This window comes from Cardiocondyla obscurior, linkage group LG04 (assembly GCF_019399895.1).
Source record: "Cardiocondyla obscurior isolate alpha-2009 linkage group LG04, Cobs3.1, whole genome shotgun sequence".
Classification (NCBI taxonomy): Eukaryota; Metazoa; Arthropoda; class Insecta; order Hymenoptera; family Formicidae; genus Cardiocondyla; species Cardiocondyla obscurior.
In genome coordinates this window covers 454,719-482,421 of record NC_091867.1, presented here as the reverse complement: position 1 = coordinate 482,421, position 27,703 = coordinate 454,719, and the positions used below count along the sequence as shown (strand labels likewise).

The 27,703-nt window shown below is 38.8% G+C and overlaps 3 protein-coding genes across 3 annotated transcripts; all 3 read left to right on the top strand.

The window, feature by feature from the left end:
- The first annotated feature begins 1,049 nt into the window (after nt 1–1,049).
- On the top strand, nt 1,050–4,541 carry LOC139101739 (uncharacterized). Its single transcript, XM_070655122.1, has one exon. It carries the CDS (start codon nt 1,726–1,728, stop codon nt 4,534–4,536), a length of 2,811 nt encoding a protein of 936 aa, XP_070511223.1. The 5' UTR covers nt 1,050–1,725; the 3' UTR covers nt 4,537–4,541.
- Nucleotides 4,542–4,791: 250 nt separating this feature from the next.
- Nucleotides 4,792–6,927, top strand: LOC139101982 (uncharacterized). Its single transcript, XM_070655532.1, has one exon. It carries the CDS (start codon nt 4,792–4,794, stop codon nt 6,925–6,927), a length of 2,136 nt encoding a protein of 711 aa, XP_070511633.1.
- Nucleotides 6,928–18,830: 11,903 nt separating this feature from the next.
- Nucleotides 18,831–19,371, top strand: LOC139101972 (paired box pox-meso protein-like). The gene is made up of 2 exons (XM_070655521.1): nt 18,831–19,124; nt 19,216–19,371. The coding sequence occupies exons 1-2, from the start codon at nt 18,831–18,833 to the stop codon at nt 19,369–19,371; spliced, it is 450 nt and encodes a 149-aa protein (XP_070511622.1).
- Nucleotides 19,372–27,703: the final 8,332 nt, after the last annotated feature.

The following is a 27,703-nucleotide window of genomic DNA, read 5'->3' as shown; positions in this document are numbered from 1 at the left end:
TCCCGAGCCCTTGGCAACAAAAGCTCGGGAATAACGCTGGAATGTCGCACGCGCGCGACCATTTAGCTTGATCGGCAGAATACCGCCGATCAAGGTAACCCGGCATTTCCGGCCGGGACGCGACATTCCGAGGACAGTCGCGGTTGCCACCCGCGATTCTGCTAATTGCTATGATTTTTGACATAGCAACAGCAGGGCATATATAGGGGCAGCCGCGGCTCGGACAGGCAGTCGCAATTAAGATTTTGTATTAGAATATACGCGTGGCGTCGACAACTGTAAAAGCAAACAAAGGAAAATAAAGAGGCACAGCAACTTTACGAGATATAACTTTATTTTAACGATATCCCGTTAATAATTTCCGGAGAACGGACCCCACGGCACCTTCACGGTGCAACATTAGATTACGTACACTAATCATGTAAAATAATTGTTAATTTTGTTTAGCCAATTAAAAAAATAGCGAAAACTACAAATAGGTGGTAAAACAAGGTTTAGGATCCCCTTTTTTTAAATAATTTTCTTATCGGTTCTACATGTTTGCAAAAATTTTGATTATTACCTATTTATAGCAAACAATAATTGTATAACTACAAATCCTACTTTAATTTGACCGGTAATAATTAAATTTCAGTATTTAGTTTCGGAAATGGAGTATAATTTCAAGTACGCAAAACCTTACGAGGAAGTATTTTATCAACGGTACATCAATAGATGCGCAATGTTTTACGCAAGCATCACAGCAGCAGTTTTTCTTGGAGCGTTTATATCAGGAATCACACCGTTGATTGTTACTGATCAGATCTTCCCGGCAGAAGCAAAATATCCTTTTGACGTAGAACACGAACCAATAAAAACCATTATTTTTCTGCATCAATTTGTTGCTGTTTGGCAATGCTTCTCCATCGTTTGTCTCTGTAGCTTTGTTGCTCTGTTCATATGGTTTTCCGCGGCGCGATTCGAAATTCTGTCTCAACAATTACGCGCGGTTACCGATTTTTACGGTACCATCGTGTGCGTACAACAACACATAAAATTATTAAGGTAATAAGATAATGAAATTCATGATTTCAAAATAAACAAATATCATTTTTTAATAAAAGTACGTATAACATTTTTTATACGTACTTGTTTTGTAAAAAGTCAGCATATTACAATTTTCGCACAAGAAAGTTATCTAAATCATCAACTGTTGTGTGCTTTTCAAGCAAAACAAAGTTATACCACATTAAATAAAAAAAAATAAAAGAATTAAGAAGTTAATTAATTAATTAATATAAAAATGATATGTTATTATGCCCGTGCTAGATGCTTATAATTTTCACCTCGTGTGTTATGAATATTGTCAAGAGTTAGGTTTATTTTTTGATTGATACGCTCATGAGTCGTCGCGCATGCGTAGAAAAAAAATAGGAGCGCCGATACTTGCGTGAGAAAGTAGAGTCGTTTGTACTATCGTAAGAAGAACGCGCGATTGAGAGTTCACGAATAAAAATATTAAGAAAATACAGGAAAGTGCCCCGTACGACTTAATAGAAGCTCCCCACGTTCCTAACATCTGGCGACCGTGACAGGACTCGGGGAGAACGAAGAGTATAGAAATTTATTCGAAAAGACGAGATATCGACGCCGAGTGAGAAACATAACCTTTACATTCGTCTCTCGAACACGCGGCAGTGCGGTGACGTGGCACAAAAGACGTTGTCGAGCAATTTATGCGAGAACATGGCCACCTTGGACGCAGCCAAGAAGAAGAGGAGGACTGTGCGGGCAAGCTTCACGAAGGCCCTTCACGCGCTTTCGGCGAGATGGGAAGAAGACGCCTCGCAAGAAGAAAAGGTGGTAGCATTCCAATTACTCGAAGTCAAGATGGTAGAGCTAGACAAAGTGCACGACACGCATAATAATCTACTGTTTGCAACCGACGTGGATGAAGATGCCATGGACAAGGAAATGGAAGGAGACGATTGGTATAAGACCCATTTTTTTGTGGCAAAACTGCAAATGGCGGGAATTTTGGCAAACGCCGAGGAAGTGGCACGGCCCGCACCAGTGGTTAGCGCCAAGACAACGGCGAAGTTACCTCGACTGGAATTGCCAAAGTTCGGCGGCATGGTGAAGAATTGGTTGCCTTTCTGGAGCCAGTTTAAGAAAATACATAAAGATACGACCATCACCAGAGAGGACAAATTCCAGTATCTGCGCCAGGCTATGGTGGCCGGGTCCCGAGCCGACGAGGTGGTGAGGAGCTTTCCCTCCACGGGAGAAAATTACGAAAAGACGATGACGTGTCTCAAGAATCGTTTCGGCCGAGACGACCTCGTGGTAGAATATTACGTAAGGCAATTGCTGAGCTTGGTGTTGCAGAATGCTCTGAAAGGGGGCAAGAGGCTAGCATTGAACAGTCTTTATGATAAGCTCGAATGTTACATACGAGCATTGGAAACGTTTGGCGTGACGACACATAAATGTGCCGCCATGTTGTACCCGCTGGTGGAGTCGTCGCTGCCGGAGGAGACGTTACGAGCTTGGCAACGTAGCGGGCAGAGGGCAGAGGAGCAGCCAGAGACTTCGGATCGTTTGAGCAATCTGCTTAGATTTTTGCAACGGGAGGTCGAGAACGAGGAAAGGATAGACATGGCGCTTACGGGTTTTGCATTGTCGTCAGAGCCGAACAAGATTAAAAAGGCGAAAAGCAAGCCAGAAGACGTCAAAGAAGAAGCCAGCGCGAGTGTTCTGTTCACCGCGAAAGAGACAAAGACAGATTGCGTTTTTTGTAATATGCGTCACGATAATATAGTATGCGATAGCGCGCGTAAGTTAACCTTAGAAGAACGCAAAAATGTACTTAAGAAAGAGAGGGCTTGTTTCAATTGTTTAAAACAAGGGCATGTTTCACATAAATGTAGAATGAATGTGAAGTGTGATTGGTGTGCGAGACGTCACGCTTTGATTATGTGTCCTCACCTAACGGACAAAGTCGTACATAAGAATGACGCGAAAGAAAATAAAGAAAACGTAAAGCCGACGGTAGATGATAAAGTAGATAATAATTTAACTACGTTTTGCGAACACGAGGTGTATTTGCAGACACTTCGAGTAATAGCATTCTCCCAGTCGCGCGAGCGGGTAGTGAGAGCCGTGATAGATACAGCGTCGCAAAGGTCCTATATTCGCGCCGATCTAGCTAAAGAATTAGGTTATACGTCACTCAATAAACAAAAGATGTCGCACTCATTGTTTGGGGGAATCAAATCTGAAAGTAAAACGCACGATGTATTCAAAATAAAGTTAACAGACATAGATCGTACATACATGTGTAATTTTGACGTAATGGGTCAAGACACTATTTGTAATACAATTCCTTGCATTAGAGGCGACCAACATATTGACGAGTTGCGTAAAAAGAATATTTGTTTATCGGATATTCGGGGTAATAGTAATGAGATCGACGTGCTGATCGGGGCGGATATAGCAGGAAAGTTGTTGACCGGTAGAAAATATAGTTTAAAGAATGGTTTAACGGCGTTCGAAACAAGATTGGGATGGACAGTGATGGGCAAATTACCAAGCGAATCGCGTCGGAGTGACACGGCGTCAATGGTCACGACTTTGATGGTACATGAAGCAAATATAACGGACATGTGGAGTTTAGATGTGATTGGTATTTCGGACCCTATCGGAAAAGCTAGCCAAACATTGAGAGAGGAGCAAACGCGTAAATTTCTTTTAGAAACAACTAAAATAAATGACGAAGGACGGTATGAAGTGAAGCTACCGTGGATAAATAATCATGCACCTATTTCTAATAATTATGAGATCGCGCGTACTAGATTAAATAAATGTCTTGTAAAATTAGACAATCAAAAGCTTTTTGACGAATACGATAAGATATTTAAACAATGGTTGACTGATGGAGTAATCGAGAGGGTACCCGATGATGAAAATAATATTGAATTAAATCACTATTTGCCTCATCGTCCAGTAGTGAAAGCGTACGGCACAACGAAGATAAGGCCGGTATTTGATGCTTCAGCACATAGCGCGGAGGAGCCTTCCTTAAATCAGTGTTTAGAGAAAGGTCCCAACTTAATTGAATTAATACCGATTGTTTTAAACAAGTTTCGCGAAAGGGAGCTCGGAGTAGTAGCAGATATTAAGAAAGCGTTTTTGCAAATTGCGATATGTAAAGAGGAAAGAGATTTTCTACGTTTTATATGGTTAGTCGACGATAAGTTAGTAAGTTTCCGGCATTGTCGAGTTGTTTTTGGATTAACATGTAGCCCCTTCATGTTAGCTGCGATTATTGAGCTGCATTTGTCAAGAGCAAACGAAAATCGGGAAGTTGTTAAGAAATTAAGAGACGCGTTTTATGTCGATAATTGCGTTACAAGCGTCGATTCTGAAGAAGAATTACGATTTTTCGAGCAAGAGGCTTCGGCAATATTACGAACGGGAGCATTCGAACTTCGCGGTTGGGAGTATACTGGAGATTTGTCTGAAAATGAGAATACTTTAGTACTGGGGATTTTATAGAACAAAAGAAGAGACACTATTAGTATCAACCCGGCTGTATTAAAAGGAAGACGTCTTGATAAGATAACAAAAAGAGAAATTTTGTCTGTGGCCCAGAAGGTTTATGATCCAATCGGTTTTACGTGTCCAGTGTCGTTGTTGCCGAAGCTGTTACTCAAAGAATTATGGGCCGATAAAATAAATTGGGATGACGAGATTTCAAACGAACGTAAAGCTCAATTCGTGGAGTGGCTAGACGATTTGCCTACGTTAAACATGATTGAAATTCCGCGGAAAATTAGTACAGGCGAACTGTCTCTACACACGTTTTGCGATGCGAGTGCAGTAGCGTACGCAGCGGCAGTATTTGCGAGAATCAAAACGGAGAGCAGCGTGAAAATTGAATTGTTAAGCGCCAAGTCTCGCATAGTGCCCGAAAAGGCGACCATACCTCGGCTCGAATTGTTGGCGGCGTCTATAGCAGTTCGACTTACGAACGTTGTAGCTAAATCGCTCACGAGAAACATTGTACAAACAACATTTTGGTCCGATTCTACCACGGTACTGGCTTGGATTAAACGCGATATTCAGTGGGGAGTTTTCGTAAGAAACCGCGTAGATGAAATAAGAAAACTCAGTTCACCTGACGAATGGCTACATATAAAAGGAACATTGAATCCGGCCGATTTACCATCGCGAGGATGTAGTCCTACACAATTGTTATACTCGAGATGGTGGCAAGGACCAGAATGGTTGTTAAAAGCGGAGTCAGACTGGCCCTCGACAACGTGTGATTATAAAGAGGAAGAAATAAGCGTCGAAGCCAAGGTATTGAATCTTACCCAAATGGTTATTTCCAAGGAACCGGAATTTGTAGTGAGAAATTATTTTTCTTTTTTTGATAAATATGTGCGCTTTCTGGCATGGGCCAATAGGTTTTTCACTAATTGTAAAAAAGGATTGAACGATAGAGGAAAGGTGTACAGAGAGCGTGATTGTAGGAAATTGGGATTGACTTTTGCTGAATTGCAAAAGGCCGAAGTTAAGTTATTTAGATATTTACAAAATCAAATGTTTGGTGATAACGGAAAAGGTGAATTGTCAGCCTTTAACACCACGAAAGATGAGAACGGACTATATGTGTTAAAAACAAAGATTTTTAATAGAAAAGACAATCCGAATTTCTTATGTCCTATTATTTTAAGCAGTAAGCACGAAGTTGTGTATTTAATGGTGCGAGAAATACATGAAAAGTTAGGGCACGCCGGGGTACAGATAATTATGTGCCATTTACGCGAACGATTTTGGATTATTTCCTTGCGAAAGATCGCGCGAACTGTAATAGTGAATTGCGTAGTATGTAAAAGACAAAATGTAAAACGCATGGAGTGCGAAGAGCCACCTTTACCCTCGGACCGAGTGCGTGATGCGAAGATTTTCGAGATTGTAGGTGTGGATTTGGCGGGCCCTTTAATATTGAAAGGGGGAGACAAGGGGTGGATTTGCATATTCACCTGCGCGGTTTACCGAGCTATACATTTGGAACTGGTCTCCTCACTTTCCACACACGGATTTTTAGAAGGGTTAAGAAGATTTATTGCGCGACGCGGACGGCCGAAAGACATCTACTGTTATAACGGGACAAATTTTAAGGGTGCGGCGAACATGTTTAAACAAATCGAATGGGAAAAGGTAATGGCAAATAATCTAGTATTTCCGATGCAGTGGCATTTTAATCCACCGTCAGCGCCGTGGTGGGGTGGATGGTGGGAGAGGCTTATTCGAATCGTAAAAAATTTACTGCGAAAAATGTTAGGTAAAGCGAGTCTGTCCTACGAAACGATGTATACATTTTTGTGTGACGTAGAAGCGATAATTAATAGCCGACCGCTTACATATGTGTCCGAAGATCCCGATGATCTGCGACCGTTGTCGCCTTCCATGTTCTTACAAGAAGTATGTGAAAACGGAGTTGCGGATTGCGACATGCTTTACAATAGTAAATTGAATCGAAAAATTAAACGGAGACAACAGCTTCTGGAAGATGTACGAAAAAGGTTTCAAACGGAATACTTAGGACAGTTACTCTTGAAAGAAAGAAAAAATGAATCGCGTCAACTTAGAATTGGAGACATTGTACTGATAGGTGACGATTTTCACAAACGTATAGTGTGGCCGTTAGCGCGTATAATAAAGATGATTCCAGGGCGAGACGGAAAAGAGCGGGTGTTTGTACTGAAAACTAAGAGTGGAATTTGTAAACGCCCAATACAGCGACTCTATCCGTTGGAGATTGCGCCAAATGAACCGAATTTTGTGAAAACGTTAGGTAAAAAGAAAGATAATTCGTTGGAAATAGTTATTACTAGAAGCGGTCGGATGAGTAAAAAGCCGGATCGACTTGGAAGTTAAGCGAATTAATTGGCGGAATAGTCTTAAATTTGTCTAATAAAATATGTTAAGTTTAAGCGAACGAGAACTCTGTGCGACTAATTTTAGTTTTTCTGTCCCCAGAAAAAGGGGGAGGATGTTATGAATATTGTCAAGAGTTAGGTTTATTTTTTGATTAATACGCTTATGAGTCGTCGCGCATGCGTAGAAAAAAAATAGGAGCGCCGATACTTGCGTGAGAAAGTAGAGTCGTTTGTACTATCGTAAGAAGAACGCGCGATTGAGAGTTCACGAATAAAAATATTAAGAAAATACAGGAAAGTGCCCCGTACGACTTAATAGAAGCTCCCCACGTTCCTAACATCGTGGTTAGTAAAAAGCATTTTTTAGCAATTAGATATCCCAAAAAATAAAAACAAATTTCTTTAGATTTTGATTGTGAACAAACGTGCCGAAAAAAGCTCTTCTCTTATCATTCCGCGAAAACGCAGATGTGTCAAGTAAAGAATAAACACGGGTTCTAATCCTTTGGGCAATGAGCGGGGCGCGGGGACGGAGAAGGATCAATAGCAAGAGGAGCGCAGGGAGGAGGAATCTCACAGGCGTAGAGACGAACGAGTCACCCCCCTCTTTTTCTCTTATGTCTCTACGCCAGTGAGATTCCCCCTCTTTGCGCTCCTCTTGCTGTAGATCCTTTCCCCCGTCCCCGCGCCCCGCTCATTGCCAAAAAAATTAAAACTCACGTGTCAGCAAAAAAATCTAACGCACCGCTCATCTTTATGCACCGACCATTTTTACGCACTTTTTTTACTTGCCCCCGCATCACGCACATTGCCCCGAAATCAGATTAAAAAACTTTGAAATATTGGAATGTTGACGTCAGAAGTAAGTCGAGTGAAAGAAAGAGGTGTTAAGTTTTTATAAAAATTTACTCACCAATTAATTTGGCCGCTTTCTGTTGATGGATAGTAGGTCGTCGTCAATGAAGGCGAAACGCCTAATGTGGCCACACAAATGAAGACTTGTCGACGATGTAGGCCCCGTCGTCGCCAACTCTTGGGGTCCTGTCGATCACCACCTCGTCGATTTTCTTTCGCACGTAATCGTGCAAACGATTGCCCTGATAAACGTCTAGCAACGCTATATTGTTCTTCTTATGCGCGTTGCACCACACGCCGTCCGTACTAAAGGCGTTTTTTGCACCTATTTCGCAATTTAAAAGTTGATGGATAACCGAGTTACATTTATCCATGTCGCGATACGTTTTGTTCACGACTGGCAGCTACGAGCTCGTCGCATAATCGCGATGCATAAAAAATGCTTATGTGAAAAGAATGCATTTTTTTCAATGCACATTTGATGGTGAGACTACACTCGAGTGACGAGACCATATACCGAGAAATTAAAATGCAAACTTGCAAACGTAGTAAGATCAAGAAATGGCGGAAATCTTATTTCATTAAGAAACAGCGGCGCATACATTTGACAAAGATAATAAAATAAAAATTGTTTTAATGTCACTTTATTACATATTCTATATATTTACATTTTTGTTAACATTATATTTATAAAAAATAAAATATTATAAGAATAAAATATTATTTTTTACTACATCTTTTAACGCTGAATTTTATTAAGAAAAATACATAAGAATAAAATTTTTTTAATAAAACATTAATATATTTATACGCTAAAAACAAGAGCTAACAGTTCACAATCAATAAATTGGTTTCTATTAAAAGAACTGCTAGCGCGTATTGCACCTACAACATTAAATTGATTCCTTACAGCTGAAGCAATGTTTGCAAACTGTGCATACTTGGCATCAATTTGTTCGAGAACTGCAGTCATTCTATCAAAAGTTAATGTGATGCAGTCATCGAGAGTAAGCAGCTTGCGATACGTTGATTCAGTCATTAGTATCTGCACGTTGTTTGATTCCAACCGCAGAAGATTTAAATTATTCATGTTATATAGCCGAGCTGATAATGAACCGAAGTGTACAAAATCTTGTGAATTTCTGAATTTATTATGAAGAAGATTCAGAATGTTTTCTTGATATTCACATAGAGATTTCCAAGTTTCTAGAGATAATAAAATTTCATGCCCTCGATTGTCCCCGATAGCGATCTCAACATAAATATGTGGGCCAGCGTTTACACCAATTTCCAGATATTTATAACTGGTGGCTGTAAGCGCATAACGTCTGCTTAACAAGCGTGCAGCGCGCTGTTTGGTTGAGGTGCTGTAAAAGTTTTTTATATAAAAAAGTTTTTATATAAAAAAAATTTTTATAAAAAATTGAAAATTTATGCAAAATTAATACTCACACATTATTTGAATATGATGCTGATAATAATGTGCTAGCTACAGTTGGAACGTAAAAGTCCATTTTTGTATGCAGTGTCTTCAGCGTGAACGAATACGACTAATGCTGTAGTTTAATTTCGACTTCAAATTTATACACAAGCCCCCACTATAATTACCATCATTATTAATATAAAATGCATTAATCAGCAAGATTGATTTTATCGACAATGTTCTTTCTATATGTATATTATATGCAACACATATGGGGCATATACAGGGTGTCCCAAACATACGTAAACAAACTTTTAGGGTAGATAGAACGTTTAAAAAGAAAACGAAAAGTCCTATACCGTTTTCTAAAATTCTTATTTGTTTTCGATAAAAACATTAATTTATGTACGCGCAAGAGCGACAAGGAAGCGCGGGATGAGTGAGCGCGCGAAAGACGACGGCGAGCGTATCTTAAAGAGAATGGGCGGAGTCAGCGCGCGGTGAGTAAAGCGAGGCGACAACGCGCGAGCGAGGCGAGGCGACGACATGCGAGCGAAGTGACTCAACTACACGCGAACAAGGCGACTCGACGATACGAGAGCAAAATAAAGCGATTACGCGCGAGCAGGATTAACTTCCGAATTTATTTTAATAAATAAATAAAATAATAATAATAATAATATACATATATGCGCAAAAAAACCTCGGTGGTTTTTATATTAGCTATACATCGCCGATAGTGGGATTATAATTGTGAGATATGTGGAGACGGTAAATAAGCGCTAAAACGTTGCATGTGCAATTTTTCAAAAGCTAATAAGATTATTTTTATTATGGTGAGATCAATGGATATGTATAAAACGCAAATTATGCATTATAAGTTTGAAGCATTGCATGAGAAGAATGATGGTGAAGCATCCAGTGTCAAATGCATGCAATTTTTGCAAAAGCTAATAAGTTCAATGCACTATGTGAGAAGAATAAAAGTAATGCATTCAGCGAATAAAATGGTAACTTGATCCATCGTATAATATCACACACAGTTAAGAATGAAAGTGATGCATCCCGTGACAAATGCTTACTCAATTCATTGCAAGATCGATTCTTCAGTGTAGCTGGTGAGTAAGCGTTAAAACGTTGCATACAGTTTTTGCAAAGCTAATAAGTTTAATGCACTGTGAGAAAAATAAAAGTGATGCTTACGGTAAATAAAAAATGGTAATTTGATCAATTGCATGTAAAAGGTAACTTGATCCCTCATATAATACCACACATAGTTTTGCAAAGTTAATGATGCATCATGGTCTTAAAACCTTATAAAGAACGAATTATGCGTTCATAGAAAATAAGAGTTTTAATGAACTCCGCGATCTCTGAAATAAGATAAAATGCAAATTATGAATCTGGTGAAAAAATGAGAAAATTTTAATACACTATAAAATGGTAAAAAACATGCTTAAAAAATATTAACTTAGCAGTTATGTGAAACAATTAAAATGAAAAAATCATTGTAAATGTGCGGTAATATGTAATTGCCGTAATAAAATCATTGAACTCGCTAAAATGCAAACTCATCATTTTTATTGTGATGCAGTGAAACAACGCACATAAAAACATGGTCGAATATGTAAGTTTAATCATTAGTCATACATAACTCTTGAGAGTAATAATGGATCAGTTAACGCAAAAGCTGGTAACACAAGCATCTCGATTAAATTCAAATGATAAATTTTGTGTATAGCAGCAACAATGTGATGAATATATTAAGTCACTGGAAGAACGAAATCAAAATAAACGTCCAAGATTATCTGTCGGCGCTCAAAATTCAATTGTTGCACGTATTGCGCGTATTGAGAGTTTAATAGATTCAACACGACAGCGTTTCGTTCACGAAAGTGCCGGATATAATTTATATAAGGTGGGACTTTGATGGTGTAAGATTGACATTGCTTTTAAAAGTCGCATATTAACTGGTGCAGTAGTGAATTCAAAATATATTGAACCTAAACAGTTTCTTGAAGATGCTCGAGACATTGTGCTCGAACATGTACAAAATGTTATGCGTGAACATCGCAATGTGAAAATAAATACTGTGTTTAATGGTGAATTTGTGACAGGTGCAAAAACCTTAAATAAATGTGTATGCACAAGAAATTGCGAACTCTTTCAAACAAGTAATTTACAAGAATGATATGACTTACATGTCTTTGAGTCCATTCTTGCATCTTTAGATGAGTTTCAAGAACATGGTAGTGGCTGGGCATTATCACGCATACAAAATTTAATCGTAAATGTAAATAAATACAATCCATTGCATGCTGGGTGTTATGTTAAATTATCTCAAGAAATTAAAAAGAAACGGGCGATAATCAACATACAATCTACAGATAATGCTTGTTTTGCATGGGCAGTTGTGGCCGCTCTATATCCAGCTAACGCGCATACTGAACGAGTAACATCGTATTCACATTATACAACAGTATTAAATCTTTAAAATATTGAATTCCCAGTAACTTTAAAACAAATAAAAAAATTTGAGAACTTAAATAATATTTCAATTAATGTATATGGTATTGAAAATAAGCAAATTTTACCAATACAACTTGCCGATAAAAAAAGGAAGAGGCATATACATTTGTTGTATACACAAGAAGGCAATACCATTGGACATTTTTCTCTGAAAAAAAATTTGTCTCGCCTCATGAGTTCACAGCTAAGCAAGACGAACAACAAAAAATACTTTTGTGATCAGTAAATATCATCATAATTTTATGTTATAACATTTACATTATTTAATTGTATATTAATATACTTTTATTATTTTTAGATGTCTACACTATTTTGGTACCAATGAAAGATTGGAAACCCACAGTGTGGACTGTGGAAAAATTAATAATTGTGCAATTATGCTACCAAGTGAAGATGACAAATGGCAAAGTTTTAGTAATTATAACAGGAAGAAACGGATGCCGTTTGTTGTATACGCCGATCTCGAATGTACTCTGGAAAAGATGGATGTCAATCCTACAACATCTACATATGCACAGAATCATCATAAAGTATTTAGTATAGGGTACTATGTGTGCTGCTCATATGACGACTCTCTATCAATGTATCGATTTCGCCGTGATAATAACTGCGTCGCATGATTAGCCGAAGAACTTAGAAATTTAGCATACAATGTAAAGACGATTTTATCTAATCCTACACTAATGATAGGTTTTACACAAGACAAGCGAGCAAAATTTAAAAAAGCTAAACATTGCCACATATATGAAAAGACGTTTGCAATCGATGATATGCGAGTGCGTGATCACTGTCATTTAACCGGTCGATACAGGGGGCCCGCACATGAAGATTGTAATATAAATTATATGGATTCAAATTGTATTCCCATAGTTTTTCACAATTTATCAGATTATGATGCACATTTTATTATTAAAGAAATAGCTACAGCTTATGAGGGGAGTGTGGAGTTACTTCCTATTACAAAAGAAAAATATATATTGTTTACAAAAAATGTTAAAAACACTAATGATAATAGAAATAATTATATAAAATTACGATTTATTGACTCATTCAAATTTTTAAATACCAGTTTAGAAAAATTAGCTTCTTTTCTAGGTAAAGATAAATTACGAGTGTCGCAACGCGAATTTTCTAATTTAATTAATTAAAATTTTAATTTGTTTACACGTAAAGGTGTCTTTCCCTATGAATACATTGATTCCGTTGAAAAGTTGGAAGATTCTGTTGTAACCCGCCAGTCATTGACTGCTGCGTGCGCTACATTTTTATATACAACTCAGCAGATTGCCAAGCCGTTGAAATCTGCTGAGCCTAAGAAGCAGTCTTGTCAGCTTTTCGTCATCGCGCGCTATCAGCAGAAGGCAGTAGGGCACGCGGCCACTTCCTTCTGCTATTTCGCTGACAAGACCAAAATTAATAATATAAAATGCACGAGCTCCGAAGCTCGTGCAAGTCAGTACGAGAGTACGAGCTACCGACTCGTAACTCTATCACCGATACACGAAGTCTGAAAGGAGAAATAAAAGCAACACATATATTTAAACAAACGATAACAAGATATATCTATTTATTAAGCCGTCACCCATATACACTGTTAACGTGTAATATTCGGAGGATGGACTCCGTACACCGCTCCGGTGCAACAATTCATATTTACCACCGCGAGAATCGTTTTATAGTTCATTGACAGATGAAATAGTATCTGAGAGTGATTATACACACGCTGTTGATATCTGGCCGCGGCTCTCAATTCAAACGTTTGGCGAGTATAATGATTTATATTTAAAAACCGATGTTTTGTTGTTGACTGATATATTTAAGAATTTTAGAGACAGCTGTATATCGAGTTATAAACTTGATCCAACGTATTAATACACTCTACTAGGGTTTTACGTAGGACGCGATGTTAAAACATACAAATATTAAATTCAAACTTCTTACTGATGTTGACATGGTTATGTTCATTGAGCGTAGTATACGTGGGGGCTTAAGCCAATGCTTTAGTAAATATGCTTGTGCCAATAATAAATATATGCAATCACATGATTCAACGAAACCATCAACATATTTGATGTATTATGATATTAATAATTTATATGGATGGGCGATGTGTCAGCCACTACCATATGCTGAATTTCAATGGGTTGACAACGCTTCCACTTTCGATGTAATGAACGTTCCATTAGATTCGTCAGATGGTTAAATTCTCGAGGTTGATTTAGAGTATCCGCAACATTTGTGGTTGAACTTTGGTTTGATTGCTCCTTTGAACGGGATTGTAAGTCCCGCCGGATGAATTTATTGTACACCAACAATTATTGCAAATCAACACCTTATATTTCAAAGAAAACTTAAATGTGATTACGACGTGATCACTCTGCGATGAGACAACGTGTTCTGTACTGAGCGAGCTCGCTTCGTGGGCGGAGACGATTGACTTATTTTACAGCGCATGCCCAAAATGGCGCGAAGGCCCTGATAGGTCCCCTTGCAAGAGCGACCAATAACGCGAGGCTACAGTGAGCGCCACAGTCCGACCAATCGCGACACTGCTCGCACTTTTCAAATAATAAAGATGCTTGAATACTAAACAATTTGCATGATTTGCACATTGACTTACCGTTCTGCCCAACGCGTGATAAGTCGCCCGGCAAGCGTCAGGACAAGCTCCTAGCAACCTTGTGCGATAAGAAACGTTACATCATTCATTATCGCAACTTGCAGCAATGTGCTCGTCATGGTCTTCGCATTACAAAAATACATCGCGTATTACAATTCAAGCAATCTCCATAGCTTAAGGCATATATAAAACTAAATACAAAATTTAGAACAATTGCTAAAAATAACTTTAAAAAAAATTTATACAAATTAATGAACAATGCAGTATTTGGCAAAACCATGGAAAATGTTCGTAATCATGTTGACGTTAGGCTTATAACACATTGGGAAGGTAGATTCTCGCCGAGGCAATAATTTCAAAACCAAATTTTTATAGTCGCAGTGTCTTTGCCGAGAATCTGGTTGCGATTGAAATGCGCAAACTTGAGGTAAAATTTAACAAACTAATCTACGTTGGCATGTGTATTCTCGACATATCTAAAACATGTTTATATGAATTTCATCATGAGTATATGCGACCGTTATATCACGACCGATGTAAAATTATGTACACTGTACAGATAGTTTCATATATTACATTGAGTGCAAAGACGTTTACGAAAATATGAAACGCGACATTAATAAATTTGATACAAGTGATTATATATCTGACAATGTTTATAGTCTTCCACTTGTTAATAAAAAAGTACCAGGTTTAATGAAAGATGAAAACAACGGTGTGATTATGACGGAATTTGTTGGACTTAGAGCAAAAATGTATGCATTGCGAATTAATGGTAAAAAAGATATAAAAAAGATTAAAGGTGTTAAGAGTAATGTTGTTGCGAAGAAGATAACGTTTGACAATTACACGCGATGCTTGCATGAGGAAATAGAAATAACTCATCAGCAGACGTGTATACGATCCAAGCTGCATAAAGTGTATACTATACGTGAGGAGAAAACTGCTCTAAGTCCATATGATGATAAGCGATATATTGTTCCAGGTTTCATAGAAACTTTACCACGGAGACATTATAAAATACCATTGTAAAATATGTAAATAAATACTTCATGTTTTCATTAATTTTATTTAAATAAAAATTTTTATAAAACATTCTTGTGTATCCATGAATTGTATGAATTATCAAATCCTAACCATTTTACATAAACTTCATTTCCACGTTTTCGCAGCACTTTTTCGACGAGGTATACGTCGCGATTTTTTACTTTGAGTAATTCATATTCATAGAATCCTCCAGTGATGCGATTTCCTTAAGAATCCTCTAGCAGATACGTTGCGGGATTAGTTGTCTGCACTTTCACAATTTTAAACACTTCGGTAGTCCAATTCAGTGTATAACCTTTTTCAAATAATGTTTTGAACTTGCTTATGCGTACCAAATCATCCACCTTAAATCGCGCTGGAGCTGTGATCTTTATACGGCTGTACACCGTTGCCAAGAGTTTGCTTGCGTTTTCTGGAATAACGTCGACAGGTCGCATGCCGATAGTTCGATGTCTTTGCATGTTATAATCCAAAACAAGCTGTTGCAGTGAATCGATCCATTTATAATTTTCATTGAGCGTAAACATTTTCCACATATCATTTTTAAGCGTTCGGTTAAACCGCTCGACAACTGACGCTTTCATTATGAAGTATATGGAATAGTGATTAATACCATATTTCTTCAACAAATTCTGCACATTTTCATTGTAAAATTCTTTACTCTTGTCAGTTTGAAGATTATTTGGACATCTTACATTATCTCAATCTTTGTATCTTTGCAATCACCATGGCAACTTCGATACCGCTCTTCGTCTTCAATGGCATTGCCCATGCGTGCTTCCTCAGCACATCGATAATTGTTAGTATGTAGTTAGTATCGTTTTGCCGCGCTCTCCGCTGCTCTTGTATTTGCCGAATATTAACAAAATCCCTGATTTTGATATTATCGGGGTCAATCCAATTCTGAAAAAATACAAATACATAAATACAAGACTTTTATTAAAATACATTGGTTATTATTTACATGATTAAAAATAACTTGCAGATTGTGTATGAGATATTTGCAACTTCATTAAAAATGTTACTTCAACATCGTGCATGGGCTCACTACTCACATATATGCGCTGTAAAATTAAAAAATATATTTTTCTATTTTTACCATTTAATAATTTGTAATTTTATGTAATATTGCTTACCCCAATGGCTGGATATTCTATGAAGATATAATTTTCAACACGGTCATTACAGAACATTTTTTTTATTGTGTAAAAACTTGCTTTTAAAAAAAATGATGCTTCACTGAATATATTCAGAATTCACATCCTCTCTTTTATACATTCATTATTGCATAAGTTGCATTGTTTTATTTTAATTCTTGGAAAAAACGTGGTTCCACCTTATTGATGATCTAACACAGTTCTGGTCAAGAACCTCTTAAGCAATTTCAATTGTATAATATGAATGGCATCTATGGTTTCAATTTACACTTTCAATCTTATTGAGATCGCAAAAGTTTCATTTTTAATTTATTTCCACCTCATTGAAGATCTTATTACAATTGTCGGTATTATATTTTGTAGCAAATGCATAATTGACATTTCTTTTATATGCTTTGTATAAAAGTGAGTAATTACAATGATGAGAATTTTCAAATAACGCCGCGGGGATGATACTCGGTCGTGGCCGGTTTAATTAACGCAAAAAGGCGGGTGTAAGTCCTTCGAATATGCGAGTTACGCGGAGACACGCGTTGAGCACGTGGCCGGTAGATGAGATCCGCACAGAATTTAACAATGAGTTTCATGCTTGAGTTAGTCCTTAAATTGATATCTGTCTGTTTAAATGTTCTTGAGAGCTCGCACTAAGTTTAAACAATGAGTCACAATTATATTAATCGTGAGATCACACGCTGCGAGATCTGATGAGCTACTGAGCACGAAGTTCAACACGCCTCGTGCTGCAGGGTGATGTCTTCCAGAAGATTCTTGGCGTGTTGCACACGGCGAAGATGATCTGGATGAGTTGTACTGGAGACAAGGCGATGAGTTGAACGATGAGTAGCACGATGAGTAACACGATGAGTAAGAATTGTGAGAGAAGCACACTGCACGTTGTTGCACACGAGGTGATGCTTGGCACAGCTAGACGAACACTGATAAGCCTCGAGCCGGCAACGCCTTCGAGAATCGAAGGCAATTATTGAACGACGGATCGATATCGATCCGTCGCCGGCGATCGGCCACGAGGTGCTGCCCCCGCGGCGGTGACATGATTAATTACTAAATTCAAATCTTTTAACATGCTTCAATGTGAATAACATCAGATCTCACATTCTTTCTTTTATACATTCAATATTGCACAATTTGTATCCACCTTATTGAAGATCTTATTACGATCGTCGGTGTTATATTTTTTCCAGCGAATGCATAATTTGCATTTCTTTATATGCTTCAACGTAGGTAACACGATATACTTTTAATAATAAATAAAATTTTTTAATTTTTTATGCATTATTATGTAATGACTACACAAAAATTATTAAAAATAATCCACATTTATCACATGTATTTTTAAGTCCACATTCTTCTTTTCTCATAAAAATATAGTGTTAAAATTATATTTTACCTTTGTGTGATAGTAAATATACTGCTCAAAAGTGATATAGCATAGAAAAATTCTATGCAAAAATTGTCAAACTTTGACCGACGGTAACTCCGCGAAAAATTATCGTAAAATTATGATTTTTTTTTAAATAAAAGCTTGGAATCTCTACTTTAAGATGCTGTAGTTGGATTTTAATTTTGATTTATTTTTAGTACTGTAACATCTCAAAATGTGAGAACATGTTTTATGCATTAAAAATTACAAAGTTTAACGGAACGTACGGACTTGCTACATTTTTTGGGATAGATTCTGTTTGCAAAAACATAAAATCTAAACCTTTCTCTTTAATTAAAAAAAAAAAATAAAGATTGCTGCGATTTTTTTTCGCAAAGATACAGCATTTTAAAGTAACCCTTGCATTTTGGCATATACCGCCGGCATTAGCATTACCCGATGTGCACCACGGGGAGGTTGCCGGTCGGATTTTGCACATCATATGGCTCTGAAAAGAGCCGTTTTTGAATGTGTGCGCGCGCGCGCGCGCGCGCGCGCGTGTGCGTGTGTGTGTGTGTGTAAATTTTAATAATATGTATTTCCTCCGCGTTGTTGGATCACTGCTTGTAATCGGTTTCTCATATTAATACAGGCTCTAATTTCTTCTTGTGGAATGTCATTCCAGATTTGAATTAGAGTTTCTGATAAATCTTCAAGATCGACAGGTTTTCTTTGAAAAATTTCCAAACTTCGGACGGTGTGAAGTCTGTCCTGAATTGGCACTTGATTGAAGTCAAATCAGTGTTTTTTTTTACATTTAGAAGCATTTTCCATTCATTTTCGAGTTGTACTGTCCCGAGAACGTAGTGTTTAGTGAATAATTTACAAAATGCGGCCACTATGTCAAGTGAAGCGTGCGCAAATTATTGCGCTTATGAGAGAAGGTTTCTCTCAATTGTACACTGCAAGACAACTTGGTATAAATCATTCAATAGTTTCTCGCATTTGGCGTCGATATCAAGAAACGGGAAATTTGCTACCAAAACAAAGACAAGGTCGAGAACGCATTACGACCGTACGAGAAGATCGCGCTATTGTCAATTTTACTATCAGGAATCCAACAACCACAGCTCGACAAATTGCAAAAGCCGTCATACCAGATCGTCACATTAGTGATCAGACGGTGAGAAACCGTTTGCATGAGGCAGGTCAAAAATCTCGTAATCGCTGCCGTGTACCGATGTTAAATGTTCAGCATCGACGTGCTTGCTTAGAATATGGGCGAACTTATGTTTATTGGACAGTGCGGCAATGGCAAAATGTGCTCTTCACCGACGAATCACGATTTTCGTTATTCGGTTCTGATGAACGAATTTGAGTTTGGCGTCGTCGGGGACAGCGGTATGACAGAGCGTGAGTCGCTCCTGTAAGAGGATTCAACGGCGGCTCCATAATGGTATGGGGAGGAATCACTTGGAATCATCGTACTAAACTTGTTGTCCTATCAGCACCAGGAATGACAGCAGTACGATATGTAGAAGAAATTTTGCGACCATATGTGTTACCAATGAGTCGTCGAATAGGAAAAAATTTTATTCTTATGCAAGATAACGCACGACCGCATACCGCACGCATTACCCGCGACTTTATAGCGAAAAATTCAATTAGACTGCTTCCACATCCTGCAGTTAGTCCAGATTTGAACCCCATAGAACATGTATGGGACATAATGGGTCGTAGGTTGCGAAATTTAACAAGTCAACCTGTCGATCTTGAAGATTTATCAGAAACTTTAATTCAAATCTGAAATGACATTTCATAAAAAGAAATTAGGGCCTGTATTAATATGAGAAACCAATTACAAGCAGTGATCCAACAACGCAAAGAAAATACATATTATTAAAATTTACACACACACACACACACACACGCGCGCGCGCGCGCGCGCGCGCGCGCGCACACATTCAAAAACGGCTCTTTTCAGGGCTATATGATGTGCAAAATCCGACCGGCAACTTCCCCGTGGTGCACATCGGGTAATGCTAATGCCGGCGATATATGCCAAAATGCAAGGGTTACTTTAAAATGCTGTATCTTTGCGAAAAAAAATCGCAACAACCTTTTTTTTTTTTAAATTAAAGAGAAAGGTTTAGATTTTGTTTTTGCAAACAGAATCTATCCCAAAAAATGTAGCAAGTCCGTACGTTCCGTTAAACTTTGTAATTTTTAATGCTTAAAACATGTTCTCACATTTTGAGATGTTACAGTACTAAAAATAAATCAAAATTAAAATCCAACTACAGCATCTTAAAGTAGAGATTCCAAGCTTTCATTTAAAAAAAAATCATAATTTTACGATAATTTTTCGCGGAGTTACCGTCGGTCAAAGTTTGACAATTTTTGCATAGAATTTTTCTATGCTATATCACTTTTGAGCAGTGTATATAGAATATGTAATAAGAGTGATATTAAAAATTTTTATTATCTTTGCCAAATGTATGCGCCGCTGTTTTTTAATGAAATAAGATTTCCGCCATTTCCTGATCTTGCTACGTTTGCAAGTTTGCATTTTAATTTCTCGGTATATGGTCTCGTCACCCAAGTGTAGTCTCACCATCAAATGTGCATTGAAAAAAATGCATTCTTTTCGCATAAGCATTTTTTATGCATCGCGATTATGCGACGAGCTCGTAGCTGCCAGCCGTGAACGAAACGTGTCGCGAGATGGATAAATGTAATTCAGTTATCCATCATATTCTTAATTGTGAAATAGGCGCGAAAAACGCATTTAGTACGGGCGGCGTGTGGTGCAACGCGCATGTTGTGTATTTACTTGAAAAGGGCGAGTGGAATCACACAAATAAAAGATTCGGTAAAAGACTATATTGGTATTTATTATTATTTTAATTGGCAGCGGAGTGTACGATCCGACTTCGTGCTAGATCGCCAGTACACTGGTGAACAAAAGAAGATGCGCGAGCAGGGAGATAATCCCTACTCATATAGAGACAATAAGAATGCTGATGCATTAATTCAGCAGGGCCGCCCGCAAAGATTAATAATATATTTAATATAGAAATACATAACGGCGCATAAGAAGAACAATATAGCGTTGCTAGACGTTTATCAGGGCAATCGTTTGCACGATTACGTGCGAAAGAAAATCGACGAGGTGGTGATCGACAGGACCCCAAGAGTTGGCGACGACGGGGCCTACATCGTCGACAAGTCTTCATTTGTGTGGCCACATTAGGCGTTTCGCCTTCATTGACGACGACCTACTATCCATCAACAGAAAGCTGCCAAATTAATTGGTGAGTAAATTTTTATAAAAATATGTATTTCATATTTATCAATATTCCAATTTTTTATCTGTTTTCGGGGCAATGCGTGTGATGCGGCGGTGAATAAAAAAAGTGCGTAAAGATGGTCGGTGCATAAAGATGAGCGGTGCGTTAGATTTTTTTTTTTTGCTGACACGTGAGTTTTAATTTTCGAAGCAATGAGCGGGGCGCGGGAAAGGGGGAAAGGATCTACAGCAAGAGGAGCACAGGGAGGGAAAATTTTACTGGCGTAGAGACATAAGAGAAAAAGAGGGAAGTGACTCGTTCGTCTCTACGCCTGTGAGATTCCCTCTCCCTGCGCTCCTCTTGCTGTAGATCCTTCCCCCGTCCCCACGCCCCGCTCATTGCCCCATGAATTAAAACCCGTGTTTATTTTCTTCTGTCTCACAAGAAAACATCGTAAAATAAAAAATTTAGTTTTTGATGAAACTTTGTACATATGTAGAAATTTATATCAATATATGACTTTTGAAATAATTTGTGGCTACCCAGAAATGGTTTACAAGATGAAACTACCCTTTAAATATAAAATAATTTTTTATTTTTCTTGATATATCTCGAAAATTATTCAAAATATTAAAAATATTGTATACAAAAGTTTTATGATAATGTCTTTATTTATTTATTTTGAAACGACCGTATTTCTTGAGTTTCGAATATCGGGCAGGCGACGGATGTCCGGTGTGCTCGCCGGAAATGCAGGATTCGATAGAATTGTAGGTCCGTGAATGCACGAGACGTGATTTGTAACAAATTAACTCAAAGTTTATTAACTCACTAAATAACTTGACGGACGCGTGGTAGAGACGCTGTCAATTAAGAACAAAGATCAAATACAGAGTATATAGCGCTAGACGTGGTCGCGGTTACAAGGTATGATCTGCGACGGGTCGATACGACGATAATCGATACGCGAAACTCGGTAGGCAAATCGCGACAATGATTTCGGCGAGCGAATTGACACCGCTCTCGCTAGATCGCGGAGATAGTCGGGCGCGAGTTTCGTAACGCAGGCCATGCGTCTAGGCGTGGTTCAGCGCGGTGGTCTAACGCGGGATACCGAATACGCGAGAATTCAGAAACGCGACTCGATCGCGGTGAGATTATAGCGCAGGACGGAGCACTTTGCCAGGTGTTGTCGTAGCCGAGAGTGCTCGGCCGAGACAGAGATCACTCCACCCCGGTTATAAACAACGGTGCGACAGGATAATATGTCAGATATTAATTAAGTACCGCAGACACGGGATCGAGATTGCTCGAAGTAAACGAAGTGGGCTCCACCCCACGAGCTGGTCGTGCAGACTTAGCTTTTCTACCTCAAGAGAGTAGAATGGAACGAGTGTCAGGAGTGTTTGACCGAAGCAGAGTTTACTCTACCCCGTTTGTGTGCTTGCACTAGAAAGCGGTCGGATCGGATATTCACGTCTAGGCAAACGGATCGAGAACGGTGGCGGATAGATCGATTTCGCCTTTTTATATCGAAAAAGACGAACGCCGGAGGTAGCTTGTTACGTGGCGCTCGACGTGGTGTTCGTCGGTATCGAACGCTGCGTGTTCGTTCGGCTGAATCCGGGGCCGCTCGGATAAGTCTGCTTTGCGGGACTTAGCGCGTAAACGACAAACAACTTGTCGCCCAAATTCTAATTCATCGGTTTACCGGAGCGCCCCGCGTTCCTAGGATTCTCGTCGGATGGATGGTCATGCCGGCGTCTGGTGGTTGTTGTCCGGGAACGATGCTTGGCTTGCCGGGGGCATTGTTACAATTTTAACAAAATAAAAATAGTTGTTAACTTTTAAAAAAACGTTTATTAATGTTTTATCTGTCGAGAGCGGAAGTGAGAGTCAGAGAAGAAACTCAAATTAAAACAAATTACTTTTTTTATTTAAGTTTGACTTAATCCTGTGGCGGTCGGCACGATCGACAGTACGCGGCGCACCAACGCGCCTCAAAGACGATTACACAGCGAACGCAAAAAAGAAACCCGACGTACGTGGCAAGTACGGAAACGATCGAACGCGAAAGTTACCGAGAGCTACCGGGTATAGCAAGCAGCCAACAGACGACGCAAAGACTTTCAGAATTCGCGAAAGTAAGAACAGTGCAGAACTCCTATATAAGACGGATCAAAGGAAGCTGCATTATCGGTCCTGATCCAATTGAGTAACTTAAAATCAAACTCTGTTGAGTTGGTACTCTCGGTAAAAAATGCACGACAAAACAACTAGTGGTGCTGTCACTGCAAGTCCGCCCACAGACGTAAAGTCCGATTGTGTGTCGCTACCGCAACTCAGTAACTCCAGCCCGGAAGAGAGCCCTATAGTAACACTGCGTAAGCGAATCCGAAGAAGGCGCCACAAGAGCAGCCAACCAATCACGCTAAAGTTTGTACTAACCAGTCCACCGTCACTACTCTTGGAAGCTGCATTTTCGAACGCACCACGGATCTTAGAAGTACAAGTATTCTTACCGCAGCAGCCGCTGGTCGGGAGATACTTAAGCCGACCGGATTAAAGAAGCCCGTTCACCACGCACACTTTCAACCACAAGAGTGGAAAATGACATTAGGTAACTTTACGCCGCTCAGACTCATTCGGCCGCTCCGAATATTCTTAGCACTAAGGAACATTTGTATCTGGAGATACACGAATCGCTGGTGAAATCTGAAGCTGCTAGATGCACTCACGCCGTTATCACCGTCTCTACAGCAAAGAGAGCAATCCTGCCAAACCGGGATAACAACCGCACAACAAGCGATACAGCATGCCCCAACAATTACCGAAGTGAGCGTGCAAGTTGATCCGTGAATCACAATATTATCATCCGAGGCTGAATCTACGTTTTTGCTTTCACTCGGCGACGAAAAGTGGAGCCTAATACAGATAATCCTAACAGCCCCGCATATATTTTATAGAGAACGCTGCGTGGACTAAGCAGTGTCAAAAACTGGACGAACTTTTTCGCGCATCCGCGGCAAATAGGATCTCAATTCAGTATATGTTAATATAAGAAGGAGAACCTCAAGCACCCGTTTAAGTTATTTTTACTACATGTAATACTTATTCATTAATATTTATTCAGAATATGACAATTTACAATTAATAATAATACGGTGCGCCGGCATTGCGTTGAAATTTAATGACGCAAAAATAATTTATTAGTATTATATTTAGAAAGAAAACATGTTGTCTATTGATGAATTAAAATTTAAATATTCTTAAAATGTTATAGCAAGAATTTATGTTGTTTATTTTACTTTTCCACTTAATATATTAACATCATCAAATATCATGATGTCATAATCAATAATATTAACAATTAAAATGATTAATCAGGAATTAAAAGTAAATTTATTACATTATATGACAAAACGGCAATGTGACGCTACTGTCTTGAGTAAGAAAAAAAAGCAGCACTCACACAAGTTTGCTTAACCGTGCGTTGGACCTATGTATGTGTTGCTTTGCGCTTTTTAACTGTTTAAAAAATTGCGCTTGTTATTTTGTTTAGACGATATTACTTTTCGTGGTGTCGTGAAGCAAAGCGAACGTAATTGAGTGCTTAAAGTGATATAGTTATTTAACGAGATGGCTCGAATCTTATGCTCGGAAATACGAGGACGAATTGTTAGACAGTGGCAGACGGGAAAGTTGGTAGCAGAAATTGCTGCTGATATTCCGTGTTCTAAACCAACTGTCCGACGATGGATACGACGGTTTAATGAGTAAGGGCGGGAATCATGCTTTGCAAGATCATTGTTCGTTAAATCGTCGTTCTCGTATAACTGCAGCAGAAGAGGACGAGGCAATCGTTGATCGCGTTGTGGATCGTCCTTTGGATCCGTTCAAGAGGTGATCAACGCAGCGAATGTTCAAGTTTCTGCGAGTACCACCCGGCAACGTTTAAACAAAGCCGGGTTATACTGTTATTGTCCGGCCCATAAAATTCCGTTGATTCTTGATCATTAGGAGCAACGAATCGCGTTTAGTTTACAGCATTTAGCGACGAGCCATGCGGAGTGGAAAGCCACGATATGGACCGATGAAATGGTTTTCGTATCGTGTGCTGATCACAGATCACACGTATGGCGTCCAAAAGATCAACGGCTGGATCCGAATCACGTTGTGTCTACCCACCGTAGTGAAAGAATTTCATGTGCGATGTAAAGATGGATATCCGGCACTACAGTGGGAGAATTGGTGCACATTCCTACACGAATGAACTCTGAAGAATATGTTCGCATACTGGAAGAAGTTTTGCTTTCTTTAGTACGCGCAATATACTCGGAAGAGGATATGCTAATTATCCGATTAGTGCAGGATAATTCAGCAGTTCACACGTCACGTGAAACACAAGCGTGGTTTCGGAATCATCCGGAGATCCTCTTGATAGACTGGCCAGCTTGTTTGCCAGATTTGATTCTGATAGAGAATGTTTAGGCGCAAATGGTTTAGCGATGGGAACCACGAAGAGATAGGACGACAGCAGCATTAGTCGATCATGCGAGAGAAATCTGGGAAGGACTTCGGTTTCAACTAAACTTCCTCGCAAATTTGATTGATTCGATTCCTAATCGTCTCAATCAAGTAACCGACCGGTCCGGTTACTGGACAGATTATTAGAACGGTGCGGTTTCGCAGTTTCGCCTACGAGTTGGCCCTTTTCAGGGCCAACAAATATAACGATTGTATATTTTTATTATTTCAGCATTTTAAATTGTCTTTCTAAAGACAGCAAAATACTAAATTGTCTTTCTGAAGACAGCGGAGTATTAAATTGTCTTTTTCAAGACAGCGAAGTATTAAATTGTCTTTCTCAAGACAGTGACATATATTTTTAAAATTAAAATATTAATTTTATTAATAATCAACATGTTTCTTTAAGATTATAATATTAATAAAGGATATTCCACGTTTTTTGGATCTCGACGCTTTGCGGCGCACATACGGGCTTCGTTGTGTGAAGCTTGACGCGCTAGCGCACGCATGCCGCCGTCGCCGCAGACCGGAGTGACTCGAACACCGTCAAATGCTATTATTGACGGGCAGTAATAGTACCGGCAATACTCGGTGAGGTGTGGTGAGCGTGGATCGCGTACGTGAGGCATGGAACGCCGAGGAGCGAGGACGCGGGGGCGTTCTCAGCTTTCTCCAGCGACCCGTGAGTGTGAGAGAGAAGCATAAGTGAACGCTAAGGAATTATAGGCGCACTGCTTCTTCTTCGCGTTCGTGTTTATGTAGACAAGGATAAGTATATCGCAAGAGGTACGCTATTATTCTAGCGTATACTTAAGATTCGCGACTTTTAACAATCAAATTAAACATCATGTTACTTATATTTTAAATATATATTTTTACATTACGTATAATTTAATTTTGAGATAATTTTCGTTTTCTGTCTTGAGAAAAAAATTGTCTTTCTCAAGATAGAAAACGAAAATTATCTCAAAATTAAATTATACGTAATGTAAAAATATACATATATTTAAAATATAAGTAACATGAGTATTTAATTTCGATTGTTAAAAGTCGCGAAATGTCTTAAAGTATACGCTAGAATTAATAGCGTACTCTTGCGATATACTTCTATCCTTGTCTACTCGTATAAACACGAACGCGTGCAAGAGAAAGAGCGAAGGTGCGCCTATAATAATTCCTTAGCGTTCACTTATGCTTTCTCTCTCACACTCACGGGTCGCGAGCGAGAGCATGAAAACGCCCCCCACCAAATTTTCCCCTGTCCTCTCGCTCTTTTCGGCGTTCCATGCCTCACGTACGCGATCCGCGGTGAGGCCTCACGCACACTACCCCACCTCACGCACAGGAGCCGCCGTCGCCGCAGTGCGACAGGCCATTATTGCCGGTGACTGTACATAATAGTGTTGTCTGTTTGTCGTTTGGCATGCTTGTTTATCTACAGGGAGATTCAGAACAAGTAATAATTTCCATGAAAACTTATGTTCTTAAATTAATTCTAAACCAATTTTTTTTATTTTTTATTTTCTCCGAAGTTTTTTTTCCAAGTAATGAAATTAACTAGGTAGCTACTCACCACTCGAATACACATGGTAGGCAGGGGCGACTTACGATCAGACGTGGAGGGTCCGTTACGATCTCAGCTGACTTATGCATAATACAATTACACAAAAACTCACAAGTTTACATTAAACTCACTTGATTTGAAGGAGACACGCATACACAAATTAAGCAATCGCTATTATTAATTATTATTGATAATAATTCCTTTTTGTTTACATAAAATTTCAGACCATTTTCACTTGTAATGCCGTTCGATTTTTTAAATTATTTATTTATTGTATTAGAACAATAGAATGACGTCGCAAGTGAGAATTATCTGACAATTGTTAGTTTCTTAAACACTGTTATTTTATTTACAGTATGTACAAGGCTTTATCTCTTA

Bases quoted from the DNA above. Each gene is read 5' to 3' on its own strand.
- LOC139101739 (XM_070655122.1), top strand. From the start codon at position 1,726: ATGGCCACCTTGGACGCAGCCAAGAAGAAGAGGAGGACTGTGCGGGCA.
- LOC139101982 (XM_070655532.1), top strand. From the start codon at position 4,792: ATGATTGAAATTCCGCGGAAAATTAGTACAGGCGAACTGTCTCTACAC.
- LOC139101972 (XM_070655521.1), top strand. From the start codon at position 18,831: ATGCGGCCACTATGTCAAGTGAAGCGTGCGCAAATTATTGCGCTTATG. The intron at 19,125-19,215 runs GTGAGAAACCGT...GTGCTTGCTTAG, and splicing joins GTCACATTAGTGATCAGACG to AATATGGGCGAACTTATGTT.